Source organism: Pocillopora damicornis, chromosome 11 (genome assembly GCF_964200805.1).
Source record: "Pocillopora damicornis chromosome 11, jaPocDami1.2, whole genome shotgun sequence".
Taxonomy (NCBI): Eukaryota; Metazoa; Cnidaria; class Anthozoa; order Scleractinia; family Pocilloporidae; genus Pocillopora; species Pocillopora damicornis.
In genome coordinates, this window is record NC_142680.1 from 5,225,754 (window position 1) to 5,247,162 (window position 21,409).

Sequence of the window (21,409 nt, forward strand, 5' to 3'; positions counted from 1 at the left end):
CATCTCTACCATTGGAAATGTATAGAGAACAGTATGGAGAATATGCATAATGATCTTAAGGTGTAATGGGTAAAGAAAAACCACTTCCGATTTAGATTTTGATATGTCTTTTTAAGTACTTAAACTTAATCCTTAATCCTCAACTTTGAAAAATAAAATATATATAATTGTTGATATTGATGAGGATTATTCAAGTTCCAGAATGTAATGTCTAACAGGTTTATAATTCAAGAATTACTGCATAATATCACCTGGTGTATTGGTGAGCTGGTGGAACTGATATCATAAAAATACAAGTTCAAACAGCCCACCATATGCCAGACAAGATTTTTCCTCAACACCATGATTTAAAATAACTGTAACTAGTCAGACAATATTGTTCCTTGTTACTTTGTCAAAAATTGAAAAAGTGGAAGGCAATCTGACCAGTTTAGAGATAAAACGTGAACAATAACTTTTCATTTTGCTTATTATCATGCAGCCAGGTTTCTTTCTCAAAATTCTATTTTGTTTATTTAAGTAACAAGGAAAACCCCACTCTTGTCAATTGCAGCTCTAATGCCCTCATTTGTTTTCAAAATTGAGACCCCTTGCCCTTAGAATTTACTTTGAAATGGCTCAGAAGAAAAATTTCTGAGAACAGTGTGAAAGATCATAATGACAGAACAGACACCCACATCTTAAAATTCTCCATCTCTACCATTGGAAATGTATAGAGAACAGTATGGAGAATATGCATAATGATCTTAAGGTGTAATGGGTAAAGAAAAACCACTTCCGATTTAGATTTTGTTATGTCTTTTTAAGTACTTAAACTTAATCCTTAATCCTCAACTTTGAAAAATAAAATATATATAATTGTTGATATTGATGAGGATTATTCAAGTTCCAGAATGTAATGTCTAACAGGTTTATAATTCAAGAATTACTGCATAATATCATCTGGCATATTGGTGAGCTGGTGGGACTGATATCATAAAAATACAAGTTCCAACAGCCCACTATATGCAAGACAAAATTTTTCCTCAACACCATGATTTAAAATAACTGTAACTAGTCAGACAATATTGTTCCTTGTTACTTTGTCAAAAATTGAAAAAGTGATGATGCTATATATTAGTTGTACATGCAAGTTTTGAAGCACTCCACATCTGCAGTGAACACATTGTGAGATAAACAATTATATTTCTCTTTAGAAAGTGTTATTTACTGCAATAACAAACCACAGCCTATTTTACAATATAAAGTTTTAAATTAATGTCCCCTTTAATATGTAAATTCTTCTGGACTACTAAAGAAAAGAAATAACAGACACAATACAATGGTTCATCCTGGTTGTTACCATGCTTTAACATAAATAATACACAAGGAAACACTGCCTTACAAAACTGAGGTTCCTTAAATTAAAATTTTCCATCAGAACCTCATGATGTTATAACCTTTTGTGATGAAATCCCAGTTATATGTTGAACATTCTTTAGCCCCAGAATAACAAAATGAATGGAAAATAAACCAGATGTAATGGAAATTTTTGTAATGAGGGCCCTGATGTAACAAATACCCTTTTGATCTACCAGTAAAACTGGATAACAAAGAGTGGGAAAAAAACAACAACAAATCAACCCCCCCCCCCCCACCCACCTTCCTCATTACAATGGATATATCTTTCTAAAAAATTGTGTTTTAAGTCTTTGAAGTATGAAAACTAGATCCTTGATGAAAATGTAATTATTGCATGTTAAAAAAAAAAGTATTGTGAACATGGACCAGAGCTGGACAAGTGCCACAAATACACCAGGTTTATACTTCAAGAATTACTGCATGTTATCATTTTAAATCATCATAATCAAAATAACTTATCAAATAAATTATACCAATTTGTAATTCAAGAATTACTGCATGTTATCAACTGGCATATTGGTGAGCTGGTGGAACTAATATCATAAATAATAAAAGATCAACTAGTTTACCTTGTGCCAGACAGTGTATTTCATCAATACCATGATTTAAAATGACTACCATATGCCAAGTGTGTTACACCAATCTTGCTATATACTTTTCAGTCCATGCATAGAACCAAATATGAACAAGAGAAGTTTCAGATAATCTTATATTGCACACTGTACACAAGAATATCCTGTTCCATCAGATTCATGCTTGAACAAACTTTATAATTTCACTTTAAGTTAAAGTATTAAAAAGTTGTTTGAATCAGCAATATCTCTTGCTGTGTTTCAAATAAATTAATCCACAGCCCAAGAAAATCCAATTTTCATTTGAAAAGAACATTATTACAGATATCATATTTATTTTCTGCTTTTTCTGCCAAATCTTCTTGAGTACTCTGAAAAGCTCCTTCAACCTCTTCCTGTCTTTGGGTTGCTTCTTGTTCATGAGGTAACCAACATGGCTACTAAGGAATTGTTGCTGATGTCTGTCAAAGCAGCCTCAAAACTTTAAACAACAACTCTGCACTTAACGAATGCCTTCTTTGGTGATTTGCAGCAGCATGTATCACAGGAACTAAAACATTGTCAAGATCCACCATAACATTAGCTGGGAGGTGCTGCTGATTGCTTCCCGCAAGATAACCAACCTGAGAGATTAAAGAAGTGACAAGAACAATTTTATTCATTGCCCATAACCTAGCATGGCATCACAACTGCAAAACACAACATTGCCTATTTAACTGCCAAGATCTGATTGTTTATTCTCCCCTCTAGTTGCTACAGATTTCCTTGTTAATTTTTATGAGAATTCGATGTTTGATCAAAATAACAACTTCTACCTGATAAGTTTCAGTATTCTCATTACCTATTCACTGAATAATGTATGGATATTGTAGGAAGAGGTTATATGATAATCACTTCCAGGAGTTAAAGTTAAAGAATTTGCAGTATGGGAAGTACCTAAACTTAATCCATGATGAATATGGATATATCACAATTTAATACACATACATTAACATATTGATTATAGTTGTGCAAGACCCAGATTATAAAGTAAAACAAGGTCATACTTTAAGAATTATAGACAATTATTCCACAAGTGCACATTGGATATGAGATGATAGATAGCCAACAAGCCTCGTAGGGCTGAGTTGGCCATAATCATCTCATATCCAACAAGCATGTGTGTAGTAATTGTTTTATTAAAAACACCTCAAAATATAAACAAATCCTCCAACTTAATTCTGTAAGAACAAGTGTAATATTACAAAGTACAATCATATTTGTAGAGCATGGTGTCATGGCTCAAAAACCCATGATGGCTATGCCAATGAAAACTCTTGAATTGCATAATCCAATGAACTAGTTTTTAATAATGCATATTATCATCTGGCATATTGGTGAGCTGGTGGAACTGATATCATAAATAATAAGAGTTCCCACAGCTCACCTTATGCCAGACAATATTCTCCCTCAACACCATGATTTAAAATTATTGTAACTAGTGACAAGTGTATTTCATCTTGCCATGAATTAATAAGTCCACAGTCCATTGACAAGTCCATAATGCATTATTATCACTAACAGGTACATAATTCATGGATCACGGCATGTTATCATCTTTGTAAGTGAGATGGTGGGACTGATACCAATAATATAAGTTCAAACAGCTCACCATATGCCAAACAATATATTTCCTGGAAAATATGTCATCTTGCCATGAATAAATAAGTCCCCAGTCTGTTTACAAGTCCATAATGCATTATTATCTCTAACAGGTACATAATTCACAAATTATGGCATTATATCATCCAGCATATTGGTGAGATGGTGGGACTGATACCAATAATATAAGTTCAAACAGCTCACCATATGCCAAACAATATATTTCCTGGAAAATATGTCATCTTGCCATGCATTAATAAGTCCACAGTCTGTTGACAAGTCCATAATGTATTATAATCTCTACCAGGTACATAATTCATGAATCACTGCATGTTATCATCCAGCATATTGGTGAGATGGTGGGACTGATACCAATAATATAAGTTCAAACAGCTCACCATATGCCAAACAATATATTTCCTGGAAAATATGTCATCTTGCCATGAATAAATAAGTCCCCAGTCTGTTTACAAGTCCATAATGCATTATTATCTCTAACAGGTACATAATTCATGAATCAAGGCGTGATATCATCCAGCATATTGGTGAGATGGTGGGACTGATACCAACAATATAAGTTCAAACAGCTCACCACATGCCAAACAATATATTTCCTGGAAAACATGTCATCTTGCCATGCATTAATAAGTCCACAGTCTGTTGACAAGTCCATAATGTATTATCAACTCTAACAGGTACATAATTCATGAATCACAGCATGTTATCATCCAGCATATTGGTGAGATGGTGGGACTGATACCAATAATATAAGTCCAAACAGCTCACCACATGCCAAACAATATATTTCCTGGAAAATATGATTTAAAGTAACTGCACCCTGTGTTTAAGATGAACAACTAAATACTCTCAACTCATCATGCAGAAAGCTACAATATGACTGCACACCTCACAAATAAAACATTTGTTACTAAAATTAACAAATGAATTCCCTGTTATAGTGCATCTGTTCAGCAATAGATCACAGATGACATCAAAATGTGGTAAAAACGAAAAAGTGGAGCAGAAGGCAGGAATGAGTGTGTCACTGATGTTCTTACCACATTTTGTCATCCTCTGTGATTTATTACAAAACAGTCCTACAGCATGATGAACTGATAACATAAATAATAAGAGTTCCCACAGCTCACCTTATGCCAGACAATATTCTCCCTCAACACCATGATTTAAAATTATTGTAACTAGTGACAAGTGTATTTCATCTTGCCATGAATTAATAAGTCCACAGTCCGTTGACAAGTCCATAATGCATTATTATCTCTAACAGGTACATAATTCATGAATCACAGCATGTTATCATCCAGCATATTGGTGAGATGGTGGGACTGATACCAATAATATAAGTTCAAACAGCTCACCATATGCCAAACAATATATTTCCTGGAAAATATGTCATCTTGCCATGCATTAATAAGTCCACAGTCTGTTGACAAGTCCATAATGTATTATAATCTCTACCAGGTACATAATTCATGAATCACGGCATGTTATCATCCAGCATATTGGTGAGATGGTGGGACTGATACCGATAATATAAGTTCAAACAGCTCACCATATGCCAAACAATATATTTCCTGGAAAATATGTCATCTTGCCATGAATTAATAAGTCCACAGTCTGTTTACAAGTCCATAATGCATTATTATTTCTAACAGGTACATAATTCATGAATCACAGCATGATATCATCCAGCATATTGGTGAGATGGTGGGACTGATACCAATAATATAAGTTCAAACAGCTCACCACATGCCAAACAATATATTTCCTGGAAAATATGTCATCTTGCCAAGCATTAATAAGTCCACAGTCTGTTGACAAGTCCATAATGTATTATAATCTCTAACAGGTACATAATTCATGAATCACAGCATGTTATCATCCAGCATATTGGTGAGATGGTGGGACTGATACCAATAATATAAGTCCAAACAGCTCACCACATGCCAAACAATATATTTCCTGGAAAATATGATTTAAAGTAGCTGCACCCTGTGTTTAAGATGAACAACTAAATACTCTCAACCTATCATGCAGAAAGCTACAATATGACTGCACACCTCACAAATAAAACATTAGTTACTAAAATTAACAAATGAATTCCCTGTTGTAGTGCATCTGTTCAGCAATAGATCACAGATGACATCAAAATGTGGTAAAAACGAAAAAGTGGAGCAGAAGGCAGGAATGAGTGTGTCACTGATGTTCTTACCACATTTTGTCATCCTCTGTGATTTATTACAAAACAGTCCTACAGCATGATGAACTGATATCATAAATAATAAGAGTACCCACAGCTCACCTTACGCCAGACAATATTCTCCCTCAACACCATGATTTAAAAATTATTGTAACTAAAGATAAGTGTATTTCATCTTGCCATGAATTAACAAGTCCACAGTCTGTTGACTGTCCATAACACATTATAATCTCTAATGGTTACATAATTCATGAATCAAAGCATGTTATCATCCAGCATATTGGTGAGATGGTGGGACTGATACCAATAATATAAGTCCAAACAGCTCACCACATGCCAAACAATATATTTCCTGGAAAATAATGATATAAAGTAACTGCACCCTGTGTTTAAGATGAACAACTAAATACTCTCAACCTATCATGCAGAAAGCTACAATATGACTGCACACCTCACAAATAAAACATTTGTTACTAAAATTAACAAATGAATTCCCTGTTAGAGTGCATCTGTTCAGCAATAGATCACAGATGACATCAAAATGTGGTAAAAACGAAAAAGTGGAGCAGAAGGCAGGAATGAGTGTGTCACTGATGTTCTTACCACATTTTGTCATCCTCTGTGATTTATTACGAAACAGTTCTACAGCACGATGAAGTCTATCTGTTTCCCTTGATAATAAAGCAAAATGTTGTTCATGGCGAACTCATCTTTGCATCTGTCTTCTAACTTATCATAAAAATTATACTAGTTTGTAATTAAAGAATTACTGCATGTGATCATCTGGCATATTGGTGAGCTGGTGGAACTGATACCAATAATATAAGTTCATACAGCTCACCTCATGCCAAATAGTATATCTTGAAAATATGTTTTCAAGTAACTGCACCCTGTGTTTAAGATGAACAACTACATACACTCAACTTATCACGCAGAAAGCTACAATATGACTACACACCTCATGAATAAAACATTAGTTACTAAAATTAACAACTGAATTCCCTGTTGTAGTGTATCTGTTCAGTAATAGACCACAGATGACATCAAAATGTGGTTAAAACAAAAAAGTGGAACACAAGGCACAAATGAGTGTGTCACTGATGTTCTTACCACATTTTGTCATCCTCTGTGATTAATATACAGTCCTCCAGCATGATGGAGTCTATTTGTTTCACGTAATAATAAAGCAAATTATTGTTCATGGTGAACTCATCATTGCATCTGTCCTCCAACTTATCATATAAATTATACCAGTTTGTAATTAAAGTATTGCTGCATGTGATCATCCAGCATATTGGTGAGATGGTGGAACTGATACCAATAATATAAGTTCGTACAGCTCATCTCATGCCAAACAATATATTTCCTGGAAAATATGATATAAAGTAACTGCATCCTGTGTTTAAGATGACCAACTACATACTCTCAACCTATCACGCAGAAAGCTACAATATGACTGCACACCTCATGAATAAAACATTAGTTACTAAAATTAACAAATGAATTCCCTGTTGTGGTGCATCTGATTAGTAATAGATCACAGATGACAGCAAAATGTAGTAAGAACAAAAAAGTGGAGCACAAGGCACAACTGAGTGTGTCACTGACATTCTCACCACATTTTGTCATCCTCCGTGATCTGTTACCATACAGTCCTACAGCATGATGGAGTCTATTTGTTTCGGATGATAATAAAGCAAAATGTTGTTCATGGTGAAGTCATCTTTGCATCTGTCCTCCAACAGATCATAAAATAACTTATCATATAAATTATACCAGTTTGTAATTCAAGAATTACTGCATGTTATCATCTGGCCTATTGGTGAGCTGGTGGAACTGATATTGTAAATATTAAAAGTTCAAATAGCTCACCATATGCTAGACAATGTTTTTCCTCAACTATATGATTTAAAGTAACTGCACCCTTTGTCTAAGATGAACAACAACATACTCTCAACCTCTCAAGCATGAAGCCACAATATGAACTGACTGACTTACCGATTAATAGATTGACTGACCGACTGCCTGATTGACTGACTGACAGACAGACAGATAGACAGACAGACAGACTGACTTAACAACTGACCAACAAGAAAATAATGACTGTACAGAAAAAGATACCTGAACTAAAAATATGTCTTAACTACCAAAGCTTATCACAACTCATGCCAACTACCCCAATGGTGGCATATGTTATATGTGCCTTACATTATCAGGATCCAAATTTACTCTCAGTCCAACAAAGGTGAATCCATCTGAGCTCATTTTAGACAAGTGTGGCACAAGTGTCTGGCAAAAAGCCTTGGCCAGCTCTCCAGTGAGTTTATTAAGGTCCCGTGATGCACTCTGTTGTCCTTCACCTAAAAAGAACACCTCTGTCCATTGTATCCTAAATACATTCTTGCGTGTGAAGTCACATCCACTGTGAACTTTGACACTTGGAAAAGAACCTAGCTGTAAACCATCTATTGGACTGTTCAAACTGTGGAAATTTGAAAGAATTATCAATCAAGAAAAATCAATCAGTTGTAATATCAGCATTTTATTGTAGATTTAGAGCCTTTCTCAAAAGTTGTTAGTAGGACAATTTATTTCATTAGGGTGTGTAATTACAGTCAAAGACTTTAGTCTCCTTTATGGCCATAAGTTATGCCAATATCTTTACAAGTACATGAACTATTATGGCATCAAACAAATTGAACAAGTCCTGCTTCAGGACTAGTTCAATATTTGGTTGCCCCATGTTCAACGCCTTATCTTCACTGTGTAAATAGCCAACTGGTCTGCTTACTGCCAGTTGAGATTTTCAAGCACTTAATGTTTATTTGAAATACTTGTTTTTCTCTCTTTCAAATTGTGAAGTGCTAGGAGGCTTGCAATAAGCACAACATAAATTGTAAATTGATTATTTATTATTTATACAGTACCTAGCTTGCTGTGAAGTATTTTGACGACTGACCCATTCCACAATGACTTGTTCTTCACCAGCCCCACCTGGAACCCCTGTAGTAATTGAATAATCCTGCATTTCTTTCAAAGAATGTCGTAACTTTTCAATCATTTCTGGCGTCAATTGAACCATAATGCCATCTATGCAAAGAAAAAAACAAAAATTAAATCAGCAAGTATTCAAATGGCAAGTACTACAAAATGGCTCTTACTGATATTACAATAAATACCCTAAGTTCTAATGAGTTGGAAAATGATACAAATCATCTGATATTTAACATAGCCTTTGCACTTCAAACATCAAATTCTCTGAACATTCTGCCATTTGTTTCTTCTAGTTTTAGCCTTGAGAAATTGCCTTCCAATCATACAATATCCACTTGAGGGTATTATTCTTTCTTCTCAACACCTTTCTGCTCAACCCTTTAACTCCCAAGATCTGATTGTTAATTCTCCCCTGTAGCGGCTACACATTTCCTTGTAAATTAGTTATGAGAACTTGGTGCTAGATCAAGATAGCAGCTTCTACCTGATAAGTTTGAATGTTCTCATCACCTGTTTGCTGAAGAATGTAGGGATGTTGTAGGGAGAAGTTTTACTTTAATCACTTCTGGGAGTTAAAGGGTCAAAAATTTACTGATATGGTGAGGAGAAATTCCGTTTGAGTCTCCCCTAGAAGTAAAAGCATTGGCCAAACAAAGAGTAACTGTCAATGAAAATATGACAGACAGACAGAAAACTACTCTTGCTGTGCTTTGACATCAAATTCCAAATTAAATGACACAGACACAAGATCTATAGAGAGCCCCATAAAAAAGAAATTCAAACTTCTGGCTGCCATTTGTGTCTCAGAGGTAAATGGGCTCAAGCTCTCTCTAAATTAAGCCCTTTGACCCCTAAGAGTGACAGTATCTTATATTTCCCCACATTATCACCCCTGAATTTCACATAGAGGTCAAGAGTTAAATGAACTGCATACCAACTAAAGAACCTTGATTGTTATACAAATTCTCCTTGACAGCACCTCAGGAAATGTTGAGAAAATAGTGAGGAGAATACGCATCAGTAAAGAGTTCAGTGGAGAGGACAAGTTACAAACCTTCCACAATGTTGACTTTTGCCATGAACGGACTGCTTGGCTTTAGCGCCCCACTGAAGACAATAAAGCTTGCTCCAGTTACTAAAGAAAACCAAAATAATAGGAGTTACATTAAAAAAAATAAACCATATATACTTGAGCCAGTGACCCTGGGTGCATTTTCCACCTGCTTCAGTATGTACCTTTCCTGGCTTGATTCTGTATGTTGATGGCTTGAGTTTTATAGCCTTGTTCACTCTGCATACAGACCAGATGTGAGTCTGCTTCTAAGCTGAAGTTGGCTCCAAGAGCCATGACATGCTCATCAGTGGCATTGAGAATCTTTACCACCTGATGAGAGAATCAAAGACGTCTATTTCCTAAAAGATTACCAGGTATTGTCTGTTCATGATTTTGGTTAATGCTCCTACCAAAAAGGTAAAATGTTACTACTCTTACTGCCTTAAATTCTGGACAAGAGTGCTTTTTCAGTGGTTGTGGACAATTCAGGTTCTTATGAGGAATTCTGCAGGCTGTTCACATTTCCTCTTCCTGAATTACAAAGCATTTATTGCACACACACACACACACACACACACACACACACACAAAAACAGCCAGAAATATCCTCTGTTGAGAACTCAATGAAAATGATAACCATAAGTGGCAAACTAACTGCACCTTTCACTTACTGATTTTGGTAAAGTTTTTTATTAATCAGCCTCTTTTCAATCACAAAATTACCTATCTTAATACATGAAGACTTCAATTGTCACTTAACCCTTAACTTCTAAAAGTGACTAGCATCTAATTTCTCCTTACAATACCACCCCTGACCCACACATTAAGGTCATGAAAATAAAGGAATGATCACCAACTAAAGCAGCTCTTGATTGTTCGACAAATTCTCCTTGTCAGCTCCTTAGAAAATGTATACAGAACAGTATGGAGAATATGCATACTGTCTGATGTTTGGGTGTAGAGGGTTAACACTCAAAATTGTTACCTCATCATATCTGTCTTGTGGCAGTCTAACTAAAGTCTTCTTTTCTTCCATGTGTATGAGAAGCCCTGTCACTCTTGGTAATGTATACTGGAAATTCTTGAAGTCCTAAGAAAATAAATTATTATTACAGTATAAGGCAAGTTCGCACTTAGTAGCAAGGCTATATTCTGTATGAAAAACAGTCTACAATGTAGCAGTGGGAAAGTCATGATTTTGGGTTTCTGAAAGAGACGTTTAACTCTAGGTCTATGAATTGTAACTTCTTCAGTTACATTCATTAAATCTTTAAACCAGAGTAGCATCAAACTATGTCTGATTATCCACCTGGTTGCTGTGTGAACTTTAATATATCTCACAGAGCTGTTCTCTGCTCTGGAATAATTATGACATCTGCTAGTAAATTGTCTGGGAGATCTAACATAATTCAAGGGGTGCAAAGGGGCTGTTTCTTGTCCCATTCCGCCTTGATTGTTCAAAGGCTAGATAGAGCAAAGGGCTAATGCTTGAAACATCAGCTTTTTTACTCTTTACGGTGGCTAATTTACGTTTTCAACCCAGTTGTTAACACTAAATTACCTGCTATACTCTCCCACCGATGCAGCACCACAGTTTCTTTAGAAACTTACCCCTTTATTCAAAGGCTAGATAGTTCTATTCAGTGGATAAACATTTACAAAATATATTAGGCTAACTGCTGGATAGTGTTACCCAGCCTTTGAACAACCAGGGACTGCAGATGGATTAACAACACTCCTTGTCACTTCATGCTGCTGAAATTTACGACAGCTCAAAAAGTGTTAGCAACACAGCCCTTGTGCAAGAATACTCAGTGCCTAAATACCCATCCTAAATTACAATCTAGCTGATCTGAATAATTTAGAGCAACTACTGTACATTAAAAAAAAACAATGACCACATACTGCTAACAGATTCATGATTGTATGTCCAACTTCACCATATACTGTTGATCTGCTTCTTGAACTGAATAATGGACAGGGATAATCTAGAATCAACAAAAACAAGTCTCAGAAGCATCTAATTTTGCTGTCCACTATTACCCCAGAATCACACATTCAGGTCACATAATAAAGAAAATGGTTGCTAACTAAAGAAACTCTGATGAAAGCATGATTTCATTATGACTAAACAAATTTCCACTTACATCTAAACTCTGCTCCAAGTCTTAGCTGCAGCCTTAAAGGAAACAGTTGGGCCCATGGTGATTCCAGGCGTTTTATTAACACTCCTATGACATAAGGAGTGGAAGGAACAGGGATGTTCTTCAAACACTGAAAAGATTTGATTACATTAAAAAAAAAATATCAAACATTCCTCACACTAACATGTGTATATATCGTTATTGTTAATAAATAGAACCTTCCCCACTCAAACTGTTAAAACAAAGTTTGGGTTTTTTTGATAGAAAATAATTGAAAATGCACTTTGGAAAAAAAGCATTTACGTTTGAGTGCAGAGGAATTTTTAGCTGAGATTGGGAAAGCAAAAAGCTAATATTACCATAAGTAATCATCCCTGGGATGTTTAATTGAGTTTTGTGTTCTCATGTGTAACCCAGAGAGAAGATGTTGCAGCATCAAATGCCATCTAGAGCTTCATTCTTCACATCCCTTCAATTTTTTTCTTTATTTGAAATACACTTACTAGAAAAAAAAGTTTCAGAACCAAGGCTTTCAATTTCAAAGCATACCTGAAATGATGGTTTTACATATAGAAAGCCTGCATTGTCACTACTGCCAAGAAATGGTTGACCAAAAATTGTGTAGCCAAGTTCAGACACAGTGTGACCTAACAGCAATTGAAAGAAATCTTAGTTCCAAGAAATACTGCCAACAATTATTGCTATTCTCATTAATGAAGAGGAATCAAGATCCTACCTTGTTTTGCATATGCAAAGGCTGTATTGAAGTGCGAAAGGACATCCTTTGGAAGCATTGTCTCTTTACGATGACACTCCAACAGGACCACCTGAAAACATTGGATACAATAATCTAACTAACAATGACAATAATTTTTGACTAACAGTAATTTTTTTATATCTCTCTGCAATCAGTAACTAAACTCAAAATTTTTTGACCCTTTTTAACCATTAACAGATAAGATACAGTACTTCAACACTTAAGACACAAGTATAACTTAAGCAACAGCTTTACCATTTCTTCTTGGTTAGCTGCCCCCATTCCTTCAGTAACAAAACACCAACATTTGCGCTTCACACAACAGCTCACTAGTAGAAATGAAGAAAAGTGAACAAGAATCCTTAGTCCTTAGTGCTCTTGAAATTCAAGGCCCTTTGATTAATACTATCCCACAGATTAATCTTTACAAGCTGAATAACAGATTGCTTTCAAGCATTGTAAATAAGTCTGTATTTGCACCTAGTGCCTCACCCAGCCACAGCTTATCCAAGTTTCCTCAGCATGAAGTGACTAGGAGTATTACTACTACCCCCTGGATGGGATGTTGGTCCAGCACACACACCCCCCCCCCCAACCCCCCAGCATTTCATCAAGCTTTCCTGACAGTTAGCCAGCACCCATTTATACTCCTTGTTGGAGAGAGACACTGTGAGAGAAAAGTGTCTTTCCCAATAACACAACACATTGACCCAGCCAGGTATCCAAACCAGACCTCTCAACCTTGAGTTCAGTTTGCTGACCATAAGGAAACTGCTTCTCCAACAGTAAATAGCTAACTTTTAAAACCTACTGGAACTTTGTGGACATAGTTTGCTTTGTTATGAAAAATCATTACATTGAATGACTTGAATGCACAATAACTGATATCTAACAGTATCTTCTAACACTTCACCTGGTTTATTCATTGTAACAATTCACACTTACATTTCACTAAAGTGACTTTGACAACCAAGTTCTTATTCAGCAGGAATACAACAGTTTCATGAAGACCTGTTTGCAAAAGAGCATTGTCAGCATGGGAGAAAATATGAGGAAGTCTCCATTAAGAAAAAAAAAATCTGGACATTAATTATTTTTGACCTTTTAGAGATTATTCGTAAAATACTTGACCTGTCATTAAATTTGAGGCTGACCTAGTGCTTTTACCACATCAAAACTGCCATGATTATTAGCTGATAGTAGCTAATACAAGGACACAAGTTTCCAGGGAGAATATTACGGCAGGTACAGCATGCTTTCTTCCTCAATTATGCCACAACAAGTGAATGTTCCTGCTATGTTTAGCAATCATATTGTTCTACAAAAGCTCTTACAGTGGCTAAAACAAGGAAACAAGTTTCCTAGGAGATTATTTTAGGCGGTATGCTTTCTTACCCATTTGCTTCACAATCGACGAATTTTCTGTCTACAATACATATTTAATAAACATACTGTTCTCCCAAAAGCTTTAACCCTTTAACTCCCAGAAGTGACTAACATGTAACTTCTCCTTATGATATCTATATGTTTTCTGGCAAACAATTAATGAGAATACTAAAACTTATCAACAAGAATTTTTTTATCTTGATCTTACACCAAATTCTCACATCTAATTTACAAGAAATTGTGTAGCAGCAAGAGGAGAGAATTAACAATCAGATCTTGGGAGTTAAAGGGTTGATCTTTTATCTGACTCATTTTCAAGTCTTGTTTGATCTGTTAGTAATGTCACTTACATTAAACTAATACAAAAAATAATTGCTTTGCAAGAAGCAACATTTAATAATTGTCTTGACTCAATTTCAACTAAAAAGTTTGTACCTTTCAGTTGATACATGATTTCTGCAGGATCAGGTCTTTCTTGAATTGATATCTCTGAAACAGATAAGATATACTATAATTACTAAGCAGCAATTATCATTATTTTATCTCTCAAAGTAGAGACTTTCTGAGCAGCTTGCCATGTTTCAGCTGGTACATACTGAGAATCTTCTTCAGGAAATAAGGTTGAGTAGTCATACATCAAGATAATTTGTGAGCAACCAACATCTAATTTCTCCTTCATCATCAGTATCACCATTGAATAAGACATTCTGATCATAAGAATGAAGGAAATGATCAACAGCTGAAGAAGCTCTAGATTGTTAAACAAATACTTAAAATCAGTACCATACAAAATGCATAAAAACAGCAAGGAGAATATGAGTTCTGATGTTAGGTAGCGAAGGGTTAACGACCAACCTTCCCATCCAATCAAATCACACTAGGAAGAATTACAAATTGCTGTTACACACCTTCATTTGTAACCCTCAAAACTGGTGGCAGTGTAGTTATATCTTGTGGCAACAATGACCGCACATTATCAACATCCAATCGAAACAAGCAATCACTGTCGTCAGACAGAGCAGGGGATGCTGGTGTGGATAATGGAGTGTTAGGTGCATCTGTGGGTGGTAGCACTGGGATTTGTAGAGGAGGAAGAACTGGGGGAGAGGAAGATGGTCTCGTGGCCACATCCACTCCTAAAGATGAGTGCCAGACATTAGACAACAGAATTCTGGTATTACGTTAAAACGTCAACCACAATATTATTATGTGCTCTATGAGTGACTACAGAAAAATTGGAGATCATGTTGACAGAAGCAATTTAACCCTTAAACTCCCAGAATTGATTAACATTCAACTTCTCCCTATAATACCCATATATTATCCAGCAAACAGGTAATGAGAATACTTAAACTTTTCAGGTAGAAGCTGTAATCTTGATTTAACACCTAGTTCTGATAACTAATTTAAATGGAAATGTGTAGCAGCTAGAGGGGAGAATTGAATCAGATCTTGGGATTTGAAGGGTTAAATACAGTACGGTCTTCACCTGGGCTGGGTAACTCTGTGGAATCAAGTTCATCCCCAATGGCCTCTGCACCTTCAGAGACCTCTTGCTGGTCAGCTGGTAAGTCTTCATGTTCTTCTAAAACATCTTCTGTGAGCAAATCATCTGGCACACTGTCAAAATGATTTCTGAGATTGTCATCCTCTTGGCTTTCCAGCACTTCTGATAATGCCTGAGCTGAAATTACAGCCATCATCAATACTTTGCCTCAAAAATGATGCTTTGACCAAAGAAATGCTATGAAACATCTGGTTGATAAACTAAAAAGATTATCCTCAAGCTATGCACTCCTTAACTAAAACTCCTGTGAGTTAGAGAGTACTTCTTTACTTTAATCATACAAGCAGCAAAAAAAAAAACAAACCATATCCAAAACAAACACAAACAAGAACCACAAATCACGATCCAATATTCTTTTAGATATGACTATAAACATTGGATGCTCTATGTAGAACTGATAACAATAAGATACCTCTTAAGAGGGCATTGCAGCAGACTTGGCAAACTCGACCTTCCTTATTGTCCAGGTAAGGTAAAACAAACTTCATATTACAGCAAGATGAACACAGAGCCTGTAATTGACATAACTCACTTAATTAAGACAATCAACTAAAAGTAAAGGTCCATAAGTAGTAAAAAATTCTTTTCTTACCTCAAATAGCCAATATCAAGATACAAAAAAGTTTTATATCTTTCTGTTGTATATTACCAAAGAAGTAATTTTTTGACACTGGTTAACTCTTTATCTCTTAAGATCTTAATGTTAATTCCCCCTCTAGCTGCTAATATTTCTTGGTAAATACATTACAAGAATTTGGTATTAGATCAAGAAAATGACTTCTACCTGATAAGTTTGAGTATTCTCATTACCTGTTTGCTAAATAATGTATGAATACTACAGGGAGAAGTTTAAAGCCAATCACTCATGGAACTTCAAGGGTTAGTAACACTTTGAGTACCTTGAATGATCAACTATTACATGTATGTGCCAATATATACAAATAGATTTCCTCTAAATTCCTATCCAGCATAAAAATAAGAGTGTATTGTGAGCTACAGTACCTTTCCACAAGCTCTGCAGTGATGTCTCCTCTTCAGAACACTAAATTTCAACCCACAGTTCATACAGTGAGTAGCCACAGAGTCAGGCACCCATAGGGGTGGCACTCTACCAAGACAAGCTTCTCCTGAGGTGATGCGGCGAGCCTCTACTGCTCCGTGAGACTGTAATGACATGGTTAATACAGGAGACTGTGCACCTTCTTCATGTTCAACTTGACCAGGCTGATTGCCTGTGTCAAAACTCTCCTGTTCTGAATTACAATTATATGAATTTGTCATTGAAGGCTCAGTTTGAAAAGAGGTGCCAGAATCTGCATTCTCATTCTGTGTATAAAAATCCTGTGTTCCTACATTATGACTTTGATCAGACTCTGAAGGGTAAGTTTCAAAATTTGCATCAACTACTGGCACAATAGACAATTCAGGTTCAAGAAGATTTTCACTTTGCACTTGGTCATATGATGTTAAATTTACATCATCAACAGACATACCACCATCTTGGGGATGCAAAACAGTGCTGTTCATAAATTGTTCATGAGTTTCTTGTTGTTCTGAAACAACAAATTCATTAACAACACACTGGCTAGCCTCATCATTTCCAGGCTGTTTTGAGTTGTCTCTGGATGTATCTTCAATCCAGCCCATAAATTCTACATCTTGTGCATGTTCAGCTAAACTGTTTGCTGCCACTGCAGAGTCTAAAGCTGACTCATCATTGTTACTAATTTGTTCGTCTTTATGATCAAAATTATTACTACTTGCTTCCTGGCCATCAGATACTCCTTCATTGCTTGCAAGAGTTGTCATTAAGCTCTCTTCATTATCAAGTGAGCTGGCATTGTAGTGTGTGTCCTCCACACCATTCAAGTCAAACTGCCCAGCAGAGTGGACACTCTCAGAAGTGTTCTGTGCATTTTCGTGCCAAGTATTATCAATAGGTGTGTAAACCACACTTTCCTCCAGTTCTTCTAGTTCATCTCTTAAAGTCTTTCCAGCCACATTTTGATCAGTTATGGCTTCAGTTGCTTTAATCAGTCCATTAATACTACTACTATCATCACTATCATCATCAATGTCATTCTTGCTGTCATCAGGATATTTTTCAGATTCCTGATCAGACAATACCTCTTCCTGGATTGAAGGGAATGGTGACTGGAAACTCTGTGTAGCTATTCGCTTTCTGTCAACAGTTGGCACTTTGACTGCACTGGTTTGATCTGGTTTTGGTTCTAAATATCATAATTGAAAGCATCATAAACATTAGCCCTTTTACTCCCATGGGTGACCAAGACAGAAATTATCCCTACAATATCAAAACAACATCAAGCAGACAAGAGATGAGAATCAAGAAAAATATCAATTTGGGATAGGTGATCCAATATCAAATTCTTCGATGTAAAATGATTAGAGTTGTACAGCAGACTGTAAGGAGAATTACTAATGAGGTCTTGGAAGTGAAGGGGTTAATCAGTAACAAATAATGTTCAGTAATCTCAATAATTCAAGCCTTTTTTCACCAGACATTTAAAAACAAAAATAGCAATAAAGAAAAAAAAGAACCTTTCTGCAAAATATCACCATTAACAAAACCAAATAATAATGTTACTTATTCTTAAGCAGTTTCATACTTGAATTATATAATATTTACTTTTAACCTTTCAGTATGTTTCACAACATCTCCAATGATAATATTCAAAAACTACTTCAGCTTTTTAAAGTAACTCATTCATTGTATGATTAGGGACAATAAGTGTATATGTGTGAACATCAAGTAATTTTGGGCTGAGGTACATGTAGCTTTTTTAATACAACTTAAAAAAATATTGGCCTGCTTTTGACCTTCCATGCTGTAATTCCATCCAAAAATAGAGAAAAACAAATTAACACAAAAGAACATTGGTTCACAGATTATTTCAAGAGGAATGTTTTTGTTCTTTAAGTGCCCTTCACATTTTACAAAACAAAGACACAACTCTAACCTTGCTCCTTTTCCTCAAATTCATCTAAAAGTTTGTCTAAGTCCACAGGAACAAAGGCACTGGCCATTCTGAAAACATATTTCACAGACGCTTTAGCTATAGACTAAATCAAGACACACACAAACCCCATTCCACTTAAGTTTTCTCCAAAAGAGTCCTTGAATTCAAGTACCCTTTGTGTACAGGTTTGGTGTTGGGAAAAGACCAGACTCACACGGAAAAACAAGAGCTTTTTATGAAGTAAATGTAAAACAAGGTGAAAAAAATTTTGGCCTCTGAAAGAGAATGGCATCTTATTTTCCCTACAAGTAACAATATCAACCCTGAATTAAACATCAATGTAATAAGAATAATACAAATGATTGCCAGTACCATAAGGGAAGTACTAAAGGAATTATAGACTGCGTTCAGCAATCATTCTTTTCATATAGCTGCTCCTAAATTGTGGAACAATCTTCTGTGCTCTATCTGAAATATTGAATCTTTAAATCAGTCTAAGAGAGCTATGGTGACTTTTTTAGTTGCAAAAGCTCTCTACTTATTTGCATGTAATTTTTGTGTTTCTACATGTACATCTTCCCAGTCAAAATAATTATTTTTAGCTTTAATATCTGAACATAGTTGAATTTTTAACATTGTTAATATATTGATAATTGTGTAATACAAGTCAATAAATTATCATTAATTATTATTATAATTATTATTATAGACATCATGCATGGTGATGTAAGGGTGTAAAGGGTTTTGTCTTGAAGGCCAAGACGCTCTCACTGGCTTGTGCTTTTCACTAGGAACTGTAACATGAAGAGACTAAGAGTACATCTACTTCCCCTGGAAGAGATGCTAGTCTTAAACAGGTACCCCCTACCCCAGAATTTTTTCAAGTTTCCCTAAGTTCAGGATTGCCAATTTTTCCCTTGAGAACCCCTCCTGGATAGAATAAGACACTGTGAGAGCTAAGCATTTTTAAAACAATGAACTTAACCCTTTGAACCCTAATATCAGAAGAGGTATTCTCCCTACTGTTCTCCATACATTCCCCTCAGATGTTGACAAGGGGAATTCGTGTTACAATCAACAGCTTCTTTAGCTGCTGATAATTTTCTTTTTTCTTATGACCTTACTGTATGATTCAGGGGTGATATTGTATGGAAAAATTAGATGCTTGTCACTCTTGAGTGTTAAAAGGTTAACCAGAAGCACCAAACCCTCACAAAACTATATCAATCTATCAAAAAATATCAAAACTAATAAGACTAACCTTGAAAATAATATGACACCAAAAAAATACAACTAAAGAAAAAGCTTTAAAAAAATAAATAAATAAACACAATGTACTGCAAAAAAAACAAAAGCAAAATACTCAAATTCCTCTAAATACTTTCCAAGCATAATTACACGCTATAATTCTGACACAATAAAGTGTTTTCTTCCAGGAATTCCGATAAATTAGAGATGTTTAAATCGGATTTCACTACTCTTGAAACATATTTCGGAGCAACTTCAGAATACCCCGCAACTTATTTACATGTCATTGAATAAGAATAGCGTCTATTGTGTTATGCCTCGATCTTCAAAGCCTCCCGACACATGTAAATGAGTTGCGGGGTATTCTGAAGTTTAGCCCATATTTCAAAGGTATTGTGACACATTTTTAATTCCTAAAAGATCATTTTAACCTGAAGAAATGTGAAAGTTTAAAATGAAATGTGATAAGATCTCTTGTGTCAATCAAAACATGGTTCACACCATCACTTCTCAACATCACTGTTTCCCAGTCGACAAGGTAATATTTGCATAAGTAAGTTGATATTCTACGACGGGTTTGTCCAAAAATAGTTGTAACGCTTAAAAAATGCAAACTTATTTCCATCAAGAAAGCAAACATTAGCAATTGCAAATGAACCTTAATTAAATAACTGCTGCACTGTTTGAATTTCAAATAAACTAGTAATTCCAAATGCGCAGTTGTTGGCAACGAAATTCAAAAATTGCAAAGTATGTTCTCATTGCATGCATAAAATAAGAGCGTATTTATTCTTTGACTTGGCTAAAGGTATTCGATTACAAGCCGCAAAAAAATCCTCTCTTTAAAGCAACTACAGCTCCTTAACTTAAGCTAATCACTACGGCGAAGTCAACATGCAACCTTTCTGAACGACTGAACGAATGCTTGACACGATCACCTCACCTGCAAGGTCCAAAGTTCCGTCTCCGTCTATCATTTCACATGGCTTTTACATGAAGCTGGCGATGACAGACCACGAAACATTAATTTAAAACGTTTTCTTGCAGCAACAAACACCATTCAGTCTTGAGGATCTCGGTTTTGGTTCATAATTTTCATTATGCAACGTAGATAGCTTTAATTCCTTACTCCTTCCTCGTGAGTCTCCCATGAGCTCACGTAAGCGATCAGCGGTTAGCTTTGGAGGATATGTTGTGTAAGACTCCATGGGGTATAACAGTTAGCATCAAACCGTTTGGTACTCTGAAGAATCTTTGATCAAGGGAACCAACCCTCAACAACAACCATTTTTAAAACCTAACGACGTTTTTCTAAGCCAAGGCGTATGAGAATTCCTTCTTCACTTACCCTGATTTCTGAAAATATTGCCCCACTAAAAAAGTTGCCGCAATTTCTTCTCTAATCTGTTTTTTCACATTTGTTTTATTACCTTGGTTTTGGTGATT

At 35.5% G+C, this 21,409-nt stretch overlaps 1 protein-coding gene across 1 annotated transcript; it reads right to left on the reverse strand.

Moving 5' to 3' along the window:
- Positions 1-1,168: 1,168 nt before the first annotated feature.
- On the reverse strand, positions 1,169-21,335 carry LOC113671713 (zinc finger FYVE domain-containing protein 9). Its single transcript, XM_089186916.1, has 19 exons — positions 20,907-21,335; positions 18,716-18,783; positions 16,737-17,965; positions 16,147-16,246; positions 15,657-15,851; positions 15,076-15,303; positions 14,603-14,656; positions 13,727-13,792; positions 13,037-13,110; positions 12,761-12,851; positions 12,574-12,671; positions 12,028-12,154; positions 11,786-11,868; positions 10,866-10,970; positions 10,063-10,210; positions 9,881-9,961; positions 8,760-8,922; positions 8,041-8,314; positions 1,169-2,596 (listed from the first exon to the last, which is right to left on the reverse strand). Exons 2-19 carry the CDS (start codon positions 18,780-18,782, stop codon positions 2,438-2,440), a joined length of 3,342 nt encoding a protein of 1,113 aa, XP_089043042.1. The 5' UTR covers position 18,783; positions 20,907-21,335; the 3' UTR covers positions 1,169-2,437.
- Between the last annotated feature and the right edge of the window lie 74 nt (positions 21,336-21,409).

Excerpts from the sequence above, each read along its gene's own strand:
- LOC113671713 (XM_089186916.1), bottom strand. The coding sequence starts at position 18,782 with ATGGCCAGTGCCTTTGTTCCTGTGGACTTAGACAAACTTTTAGATGAA. Across the intron at positions 14,657-15,075 it reads TTTGAGGGTTACAAATGAAG|AGATATCAATTCAAGAAAGA; the intron begins GTGTGTAACAGC and ends TATCTGTTTCAG. Across the intron at positions 12,155-12,573 it reads ATGTAAAACCATCATTTCAG|TGTTTGAAGAACATCCCTGT; the intron begins GTATGCTTTGAA and ends AAATCTTTTCAG.